Raw genomic sequence first — 11,239 nt, 5'->3', positions numbered from 1 at the left:
TTCAGCGGTGGTTGTTGTAGCAGTGTGTTGTACACTGAGGCGGCAGCCCTTGCCTTGAAGTACTCCATCGAATCAATCCGGTGTTTACAATCAGAGATTGCGAGATTCTGTCATGTAAAACATTAAGACATCTTTTTACTAAGTTTTGACTTGAAACGGACAACACTCATTGATATAGATGTGGAAAGTTCGCTGTTCCTTAATGTAATTTTCATGTGCAAATTTTATTTGTTAATTAAAACACTAATTAAATATAATAATATGAACTAATATTTATTTCACAACGTTCACAAAATTTACATCTATACATAAGGAAAATATACAAAGGATTTTTTTAATTACAGAAAAATACATTAGCGTAATTAGTAGTTAATATGTTGTCATTGTTGCAATTGCGACCACGTTTGAAGACTAAAAAGCATTTCTAAACTCTTGCCTTTATTCTGTACAAAATTATCGAAAATATCCTCTTTTATTTATTTCGACTTTGTTTACTACAAATAAAAAAGAAAATTTATGTTAAATACATAGACAGTGAAATCTCCAAAATAAAAACGGTATTCAAGCGATTAAAGAATAAAATTCACATTTTTGGGATAGCTGAATACCATTACTTTTTAGATAGAGCTATTCCTAGTCCCAAAATACCACCCAAAACTAGGGCAGCACCACCAGCTACAGCGATTCCCTTTGCCATTTCTTTGTCGCTTTGTTTTTTGATGTATTCCTACGAAAAAAATTGGTCAGCAATATAGTATAAATATAATTTGATATGTACCTCCAAAGATTTTACTTGATCATTTGATTCTATTTCTAGAAAGGCTCTGCAATACTTCAACCCTTCTGAATAATTTTTAATTCGCGTATTCCCAAACGCGAGATAATATATGTAGTCGCGACGGCCTTCGGTGTGCACTCTTGCCAATTCCTCCAAAATCATTATACCCTATTAACAAATAGTTTCGTTTTAGATGACTTAAGTCATGTTGAAAACTTTTGTTCACAGTTTATATACCTTCCTTATATCATTCGTGTATCTACTGCGCACTAAGCAAAAAGCATATTCAAACTTAGTGTCAATGGTGACATCTCCGTCCAATTCTAATTCGTGGGCATACTTTTTCTCAAATTTCTGAAATTAATTAAAACATTAAAACATAGACAATCATGATTTTTCTTATGGTACCTCGAGATCATCCTGTGGTACCACCTCGTTCAAGAGTTCATCCATATTAACAAAACGCAGGAATTAGAAACCTTGAAACAAATATATTTTCTCGGAAACAATAGAAAATACTGATTAATATTAATCGTTTTATTTCGATAACCCAATATTATATCCTTAAGATGATTTTTAACACAACAATCGATAAATATAAAATATATTTTTAAAGACACCTTACACTATGATTTGAGGTCAGAGCACAGAGGGTATATGTATATAAAGTACGTTTACATTCGCCAATAAATCCGGATTTATGGCCTTTTCGAGAATTAACGCTGGTACTACAATATATTCGTTTTTTGCGATATTTTGCGCCGATTTCTTTTTTTAGATAAAAGATTTTAATGCAATGTTCTTGCTGATTTTATTCAGTAGGACGTTCCCTCATTACTTATGCTTGAATTTTAATAATGTTGCTATTTTATCATTGTTATTTGTATAGTGTTTTAAAAAGTATAGGCGAAAACATGGGTTTTAATGGTGAAATACGAACATAGTACCAGCTTTTATGTGCTAAATCCTGTGTTTTGTTTAGCAGATTTTACTTTAATTGGCTATGACAGAGCATTTGTTCCACTAGCCGAACGTAGAATATCGTTCAAAGTGTCTCGATCTTTTGCGCTCATTTTATAATTTTTGACACCAAATTTCGGGGTGTATATCACCTCTTGATCTTTCCATGGGGCGATTGGTCGTCCCGGGTTGCGTATACCACCGTGCTGCCTTCAAAAGACTTCTTTGCTGGAGCTTCTTCATCCATTCCGACAACATGACCTAGCCAATGCAGCTGTTGTATTTTGATACGTATAACTATGCTATCGTCGTCATACAGCTCTAGGTTCAATCGACGCCTTTACTCTTTATTAACGCCAACAGGCCCATATATTTAAGGAACAGTCTTTCTCTCAAGCACTCCAATCACTGCCTCATCTGCTTTCACAAGTACCCATGCCTCGGGATAGCTGTGAGCACCACACAGGCTGGAACATTGAGCTACAATTTGTGTGTGGTTCATTGCTGTCATGGGAAGCTTAGCTACCGCTCGCGTCCACAGGTTGCGGATGGTGGAATGCTCCATACGGAGAAGCTACAAGGGCCGTCGCGGACAATCAGCGGTATCTTGCAAAAATACTGGATGCCTGTGATACTCGATATGACAAGGCGAGTTATTGACGCCTTTAAAAAACCAATGGTCATCATGTTCCCACGGTGATTGGTCCTTTGGACGGGATTGGGCTTGCCTATAGGTTCTTGACGAAGATCGCCACGTCCACATGAAAATGTGGCTACAAAGACAACGACGACGACCATATAACAACACGGGGTTTGATTCTTTCAAAGGCATGTCTTCTGTTGTTATTAGTGTGTCATATATATTCACATCTGCATCTAGTTGTTACGTGAATCTTAATGAGTTGACGCTGGCGTTCCTAACAAGCTCAGGGTACTCAGGAAGGTTTCAAACTTTGCCAAACATCAACCCATAAGGACGAATAAGAAAATTTTAAAGCTTAACACAAAAAAAAAAAAAAACGCAATACACCAAAAAACACGACACTACCTTTCGATAAGGAGCTTGATGCATGCATCCACACCTGTCCTCCCTTCCACAGTCCTCCTGATCCTAGGAGCATATCTTTCGAGGACCCCACTTTCCACCGTTAAGCTCACCTCACAACCAAACTGTGCAACCACTTTCCCCATATTAAAAAAACTTACACAAACATGATTATACTTACATTTAACATAAAAAAACATTCATTTTCATAATTCTTATACAACTTAGCACAAAAACTATAACTATTCCACCTATTTTCTTTTTTTTTTTGTCTTATTTTGTTTTGAAGCTTAAACATACAACATAGACCTGATTAAATCACTAACACTAGTATAGTTTTATTTAAATTCGAGCCAATTTACGAATTAAAACGCTGAAAACCCTAAGATCTGCTATTTAGCCTAGTCTTGGTAGTATGGTTTTCGTTAGTATGGTTAATAATTAATAATTGCACAAAATACACCTTACTAAGAGAGCTCTGTTAGTATAGTTTTCCCCTGTAAATGCCTGGGGCAATAAATTCTCTCAACCGCAGATCCTAAAAGCCTCTGTAAATCCTACGCTCAAAAGATTATTTTTGCGCTGGTATTAATAATTTTTACATCACAAAACTCACAGGGATATCTGTGATTTTTAATTTTTTTCTTTTCGCTAACTAATTCCAAATTGCTCTTTTTTGGTCTTCTTTTTTTCTCTGCTTTTTTTGTTTAGAAGTACATAATTCTGTTTTGTAGAATCTTTATTTTCTTTTATTTTTTTTTTTCTATTCTAGGTTATAATAATAAATTCTCTTTTCTAATCAATATTCTTATTTCTTTCTTTGGAGGGTTGTTGGGTTTTACACCCAACACCAATGTTGTTGTTGTTGTTGTAGTAGCAGTGTGTGGTACACTGAGGCGGCAGCCCTTGCCGATGAAGGAATTCATCGGGTCAATCCGGTACATACAACCGGCTGCCTTGGGATTGACCCAACACCAATCTCATTCACCAGTGGGACAGACAAAAACACAAGACAGGTATTACAACCAAATATAGCTACTTGACATTAATACCTGGGATGTATTTCGGGTATCCCGGGATTTAATGTTGATTTCAATAAATTGATTTGTTGACGGTATCCTTTCTTTTACTGCTCTTGACCAAACCCTGGATTTTCGGAAGGGTTCCTTCACTCCTCCTGGGAGATTGATAATAACCGCTGGATGAGTGGATGTTACCTCCACAGACATAAACGGCAACCAAACAAAACCAACTTTTTTTAATTTGTCTAGTACCACACAATTACTTTTACTTACACTTTGTATTAACACACCAAACACAAAAATGAACAAATAAAATTTATAATCTGCTTTGAAGGAGTTTTTCTTTGCGAGCCAACTACGAGAAAAAAAAGGAAATGATTTTTGCATTAGCACTTTATTACAACTTTATTGACAATGCGTTATGTTGAAGACGCGACCACGACCTTGAAGCTTTACCGGGGAATTATTAGCGCATCAGCTCCTCAAAGCCTTTTATATGGCTTCAGCCCAAGCCGTCGTTCTCGACTTGTTGTTAATATTTTGCATGTTTTCATTAAACACATAAAAATTTGTAGATATATATCGAAACAAACACGGCCACACTGACACAGACCTGTCCATGTGTTGGTCTTCTTCTTGCCGCACAACCGCAGCTGGCAATCTCAATCGCGAATCAACCCTGTTACACCTCATGTATTCACAATGAGTCATGTTCGACTTACTAGTGGATGCATGTCCCTTGCGTCGACGCACCGACCGACCGATGAGTGTGGATTTTTATTCAATCGTATGAACATGGGTAATTCCCACACCCTGAGATTAAGCCCCAATTCCGACTGGGCTATCTCTCGATAATTCCCGTGTTATCGACTTCTATGTCTGTCAATATCGTCTCCAGGGTTCACTTAACAAGGATAAACAGAGCGTTGAGCTGCCATACCTAAAATTTCTTCATTAATGGTTGGTACGATGTTCGTTCGTCAACATTCAAATTGACTCAATTACATGACCAGATAATATGCGAGAAAGAAGATAACAACAAAAATAATGCAAAGAAAAATCTGACATCTTAATACCGTCAAAACCGGCCGGCTGTTCGCGTGAGACCATCTTATTAAGTCCGCCTTGACGTAAAATGTGGCTTTCTTCAACAGAGCCCCGTGTAAAGGCAACACCAAAATTTGATGTTCACCACCAGATACCGGTCAATTTATCGACGTTGGCGGCACTCATGTGGCAATGGTCAAAGAAATGAGTCTGGTGTGTGTCATTGGAACACAAATGGTCGGAAAAAGCAACCTAAGGGTGCTATCGGGAAACCCATAACCGAAGAAGAAAATATTCGGGTGCCATCGCACTGCACATGTCGGCAGCAGAAAACATCCACTGCCCTATGTGATTCACGGAGGTAAATAGAAAAATCCGGCTTCAATGGAACCCGCAAAACAGCCGAGTCCGTGTCACGTGGGTTGCTACTTTAACACTGCGGTTCCGAAAAAAACCATTACGGGGTTTAACCCCCGCACAGGCAACCTGTCATCCACATGCGAATGGGAACACCACGCAAATAGGGCTACCCCAAGAAATAGCTATCGGTATCCATCACAAATTTACTCGTAAGTAAACGAGTGAGTATCGAATATCCAAGTTGGGGATGTCACTAACAAATTCCCTTTCTGCCTCAGGCCTATTCAATCACCCACATCATGATTTAGTCGATACCAAACACGTTTTCACCAGTAACAACCACAAAACGCCTTTCTTAAATCCTAAGGTGTTCGAAACCTTCGCCGAGTAACAAGGCGGATTTAAAAATGTGATATCACGCGAACAGCCGTTAACAGCTGGCCAGGTTTGACGGTATTAAGATGACAGATTTTTTATTTGCATTCTTTTTGTTGTTATCTTCTTTCTCGCATATTCTCTGCTCATGTACGCATTCGTATACACACACGCATACACATTTCTTTGCGTGTGTTGGCAAAAGTACAATCAGCTTGATGACAAGATGGCAGATTGCACCATATGATTTGTGGTTGTTGTACAAATGAGACTACCTTTAATTGTTTCGCCATGAGTGTACAGCAGCTCCAGTTGCCAGTTGGGAATCACACGGCAATTGTCAGCCGTTCCACATACATTAAACTTTCTCATGTCCCGAAAATATGTGTTGGCAACTATTCATTTGTTCGCGAACAGTGTAATTCACAGACGTGAAACAACGCTGCGTGAAAAATTCCCACAGTGAAAAAAACTCAACCACTTAGTATTGGTAGCCGTTGAGTGAATCGGACGTGTTTTTATTTCGCTCCTCAAAGAAAAACTAAATGTATAAGTACCTCGGAATAGGTACTACCTATTACGAAACATTTTAAAGCCTTTTTGAGTAGGCTAGATATGGACTCCAAAGGCTCAACGTTTGCGGTGGTGGCGTCAGACCGCAGCATGTTGTCCTCCCCTTCTATAGGTGTGGGTGCCTTGGTACCTGTAGTCGAGGGTAATGCTTCAAGCGCTTTGCTAAGCTCACAAGCAGATCAAAAAAGCGATCCGGTGCACGACGAAGGAGTATGTTCCAGCATCGTAATCGGGCGAAAGTGCAGGATGCTGGAAGGGACAGAACTGACATTCCAAGCACTTTTACGGAAGCTGCTAAAATAACACTGCTAAAATACTGAAGAAGAAAAAGAGCTCCCCGCTTTCAAGTACACTGCGAAAACTAAGCCAGCCATCCCGCAATGGAGACTGCAGACATTGTCCTACGGAAGTAGACAAAGTTGGAACAGGAATAAAGAAAGCGCTCACGACCCCTGAGTTTTCAGGGAGGACTGAGACTTCCAAAAGGAGGTCACAGCCATCACGGAAGGGGAAAATAGTTGCTGAGAATGGTAAGGAGCCGCCCTCTTACGCAAGAGTAGCAAGGAAGCACAACAGAGATGATCTGACTTATGCAGTCATCAATATCGGCTGTGCATCCAGTAGGATTGCAACCGATCATCGGTCCCAAGTGGAGGATCTGATTAACGATCGGATTTTTGAACATGTGTGGAACTCTGTAGAGGGTCCACCCATACAAATGATGAACTGCGAGTTTAGAGGGGACGTCTTTACGCTGCGTTTTGCGTCGGCGGAATGTATTGATACCGTCAAACAGCTCGTCAGAGATATTCACACACCCTGGAAGGGCAAAAAGCTCGACCTGGTGAGAAAGATGGATATTCCCCAGCTCACAAAGGCGACGGTCTTCATCAAGGGTTGGGGCAGTACATTTGCGAAGGAACGCATGTTGGGATTCTTGGGCAAGCAAAACTAAGGTTTGGTCGCAAAGAAGTGGGAGGTCTTCCACAGGGAGAAGATCAAGTCTCCGTGACAAGTTTAGCTAAGACTAAAGGCATGCCGCACTACGGGTGCAAAGCTGTCTTTTTCAAGATAATAAATCCTAGGATAGGTAAAAATTTTTCATTCTGCTACATCAGGCCGTGAAGTGGCAGGTAACTCAATGCCGTCCAACAAACAGGGGGCCGACAATGAGACAATTACGGCATCCCTTAATATTGGAAAGGCTAGGAGAAGCAAAGATCCTAATACTAAAATATCAGGCAGTGCAGTGGCGAGAGACCCAATACAGCCTAACAAGCAGGAACCCGACGACGGACCCTTCACCGACTTAATGAGTCGGAATACAGAGATAGGTAAAGATCCTAATATTGGAATATTAGGCAGCGCAGCGACAGGAGTCTCAATGCGACCCAATGAACAGGGAGCCGATGATGGTACCTACTCCCAAGAAGCCCATTTTGTTAATATTTCGAATATCCTAGTATTGAAACATCAGGCAGTACAGGGAATGGAAACTGAACAAAGCTTAACGAACCCGACGATGGAACAATTTTCGACTTTATAAAAAGTCGGAAGACTAGACTAGGCGAAGAATCTAAAACGATGACATCAGGCAGTGCAGTGACAGGAAAGTCAATGCAGTCTTTAGAAAGAGAGCAGACGATGAGATCATCACCTACTCGCAAGATTCCCTTTTACTGGAGGACCAATGATTGAGGTAATCCAGATAAACCTCCACCGGAGCGAGACTGCTACACATACTCTGATGGAGAAAATCAGCAAGGGCAAGATTTATATTGCCTTATTTCAGGAGCAATAGACGACCCGTAATAAAGATTCTGGACTGAACGATATCAACTACCAATTATTCCATGCTAACACTGGTACTCGGCAGAGGATCTGCGTTATTTGTCATAAAAATTTGAATTATATATTTTCCCCAGAGTTGTCCACGTCGGATGCAACAGTGGTGAGACAGCAAGACGGTGGTGCATACCTGGCATCACTTTATCTGCCTTTCGACTCTCCGACACCGCCACCCACGTCGGAGCCGCAACTGCTGGTGAGGAAAGCAAAACAGACGGGAAACGAGGTACTAATAAGGTGCGATGCAAACGCTCACCACATTTCGTGGGGTTGTACCAACACTAATAAGCGGGGCCAATCCCTGGCAGAGTTCTTGAATACTAACGACCTAATAATACTTAATATTGGTAATACCGCTACCTTTGTTAAAAGGTTTAGGGAGGAGGTATTAGATGTGACGATATGTTCAGAAAATCTAATCGATGAGGGTCAGAATTGGAGGGTCTCCATGGAAAACTCTTTCTCTGACCATCGCTACATTAGGTTTAGAATAGCACGGCTAGCGCCGAATCCGTTTAGCTTCCGGAATAAGTTGAAAACCAACTGGACAAAATTCGGAAGGCTACTCAGAAGAAGACTTGGGCAAGATAATTTAGATTGCCCAAGCATAGAAGAGATTGCCGAAAATGTCAACAGGATTACGACTGCACTGGTGGCGTCCTTCGAAGATAGTTGTCCTCTTAGGGAAAGGAAATCAGCCCAAGAAAAACCCTGGATGACGGGGGAGATTCGCAATATTGGGAAAGAGGTCCGCAGACTTTTTAACAGAGCACGTCGTAAAACAGCGGAAGTTTATTGTGATGTGTATTAAAGACAGCTCAAGGAATACAATAAGATTACCAGAGCGACAAAACGTGCCTCCTGGAAGCTTTTCTGCGAACAGGTCGATAGCGTTAATGACGCCGCCAAGATAAAAAAGTTTCTCTCAAAAACCCATGTCCAAACTGAAAATTTAGTAGACAACATGGGAGTGAGAGCAGAGACAACGGAGGAAATTTTCCACAGGAAACGATGGGACTCACGCAGACACCGGAATCTTGGAATAATGACGTTGATCGAAGGTTCATAATAACGGAATTTATGGTGAAGGAATCCTTGGGGAGCTTCAAACCATTTATGTCACCCGGACATTATGGTATATTTCCGGCGTTACTGGAGAAAGAGGCAGACTATCTGGCGCCTCGTCAGGCCAGCATTTTCGCAGCGTGCCTAGGACTTTCATATACTCCGAAAGCCTGGCAGGAGGCAAGGGTGGTGTTTATACCCAAGCCCGGCAAGGCAAGTTATGCGACACCAAAGGCCAACAGATCCATAAGCCTTTCTACTCAAAACCATGGAACGCATTGTGGAAACCATGATAAAGAGTATGACATCCAGCGAACTGCCCAAATACAAACAGCATGCCTATGTCAAGGGAAGGTCGGTGGAGACTGCCCTGCACTAGGTTGTGCATAAAATAGAAGAATCCTTCGATGCCAAAACGTACACACTGGCGGTATGCATTGACATCGAGAGGCTTTTAACAATGTGTGGACCGACACTCTGATTCAATCCTTAGACCAATACCGGCTGGACCCGGTCGCCACTCCTATGGGTGACCACCGTAAAAGACCTATTACGGATGCTGACTAAGGAGGGATTTGCCCCCGACTGCTACGCAGACGATGTTATAATACTTCTACGGTGTAAGGATCCGAATGAGCTATGCAGAAGGGCCGAAAGGGTCTGACTGGTCTAGACCCAGAGGTCTTAATGTTAACCCAGAGAAGACTGAAATATGCCTGTTCTCGAGGAAGTCGAAGGTGGACCAATTTAACGCACCACGTTTCCTCAATAAGACGATATCGATATCTGACAAGGTCAAATACTTAGGTGGGATCTTGGACAGGAAACTGAATTGGAAGTGCCACATTCAGGAGCGTACTGAGAAGGCTCGGAATGGGGCCTGAATCCGAGGATAGTCTTCTGGCTCTACAGGAGCGTGATTAGACTAATACTTACATACGCCTCAGTAGTTTGGTGAACTGCTATGGAGAAAAAGTGCAACAAAAGGACCATACAAAAGGTTCAGAGAAAATGTTGTCTTGGTATAGGCGGAGCGATGAGGACCACGCCCACTAGGACACTGGAGACCATTCTAGATATCTGACCCAATGACATACAGGTTAAGTGTGAGGCAGCCACTGCGGCTATGAGACTTAAGGAGATGGGAGAATGGGTTGAGGATGGGAGCGGCTCATACCATCGCGGTATAATCGAGGCGACGATAGGAAACCTGGAAGAAAGGGAAGAGGTTTCCGATCGGTTACCTGAGATTAACCTTGAAGTCGAGTGCGAGGCACTGCTGCCATCGGCACAGTCTTGGATTGACAGAACCGTAGTATTGCCATTAGGAAGATCATGTTACACGAATGGATCAAAGCTAGAAGATAGAGTGGGTCTGGAGGTTTACATTGAGAACCCAAGGACTGAGATATATTTTAGAATGCCTGACCATAATACGGTCCTGCAGGCAGAGATCCGGGGGATCACGGAATGCGTGAAGTAGTGTGAACATCTTTACCGACATTAAAATTGCCATAAGGGCAATAAAAACCAGAACGGTAAGGTCACGAACAGTCTTGCAGTGTAAGAAGGAGATTAACGCCTTCTCTGAGGATGGCAAAATCCACATCGTTTGGGTGCCGGGCCATAACGGAGTAAGGGGAAATGAAAGGGCAGACGATTGCGAATGCAACATTGTGGAACAGCGAAACAGTCGGTAGGACGGCAAAAACCTATAGGGACATCCAGATCGTGAGAAGACCAGGCTATTACTGAAAGGAAGCAAGAAGGAGGTCAGTATAGCTATAGGTATCATAGCGGGACACATAGGACTACGAGCTCACTTATGTAAAATCGATGCGGCAAGTGATAGCATGTGTAGGGAATGAGGGGAAGATGATGAGAAGTTGGAACATTTCCTTTGTCATTGATGGGATTTCACGTCCAACAGATACCGGTACTTAGTTAGAGACACAATATCAGACATGAACCAACTTAGGGGAGTGGTATTGAAAACAATTAAGGATTTTGTAAATAGCACGGAATTCCTAACTTAAAATTTTCTTTTTAGAGGTTTCTTTATAGTTTTTAGAGCGCACAACAAGCCGATTACTGGCTTAGGGGAATGTCCATAGTGGCATGGGGCGGATTAATATATGCACCCTCTTTTCAACCCAACCTAACCTA

General features: G+C 41.7%; 1 protein-coding gene across 2 annotated transcripts; it reads right to left on the bottom strand.

Annotated features, from left to right (window-relative positions):
• Positions 1-252: 252 nt before the first annotated feature.
• On the bottom strand, positions 253-1,314 carry LOC106088823 (mitochondrial fission 1 protein). 2 transcript variants are annotated; one of them, XM_013254517.2, is made up of 5 exons: positions 1,187-1,314; positions 1,016-1,132; positions 779-946; positions 588-727; positions 253-494 (listed from the first exon to the last, which is right to left on the bottom strand). In XM_013254517.2, exons 1-4 carry the CDS (start codon positions 1,229-1,231, stop codon positions 611-613), a joined length of 447 nt encoding a protein of 148 aa, XP_013109971.1. In that variant the 5' UTR covers positions 1,232-1,314; the 3' UTR covers positions 253-494; positions 588-610. The 2 variants fall into 2 exon arrangements, with proteins under 2 accessions (XP_013109971.1, XP_013109970.1); XM_013254516.2 differs by having other exon boundaries at positions 615-727; positions 1,187-1,313.
• Positions 1,315-11,239: the final 9,925 nt, after the last annotated feature.

This window comes from Stomoxys calcitrans, chromosome 3 (genome assembly GCF_963082655.1).
Source record: "Stomoxys calcitrans chromosome 3, idStoCalc2.1, whole genome shotgun sequence".
Classification (NCBI taxonomy): Eukaryota; Metazoa; Arthropoda; class Insecta; order Diptera; family Muscidae; genus Stomoxys; species Stomoxys calcitrans.
This window is presented reverse-complemented; position numbering and strand designations above follow the sequence as displayed.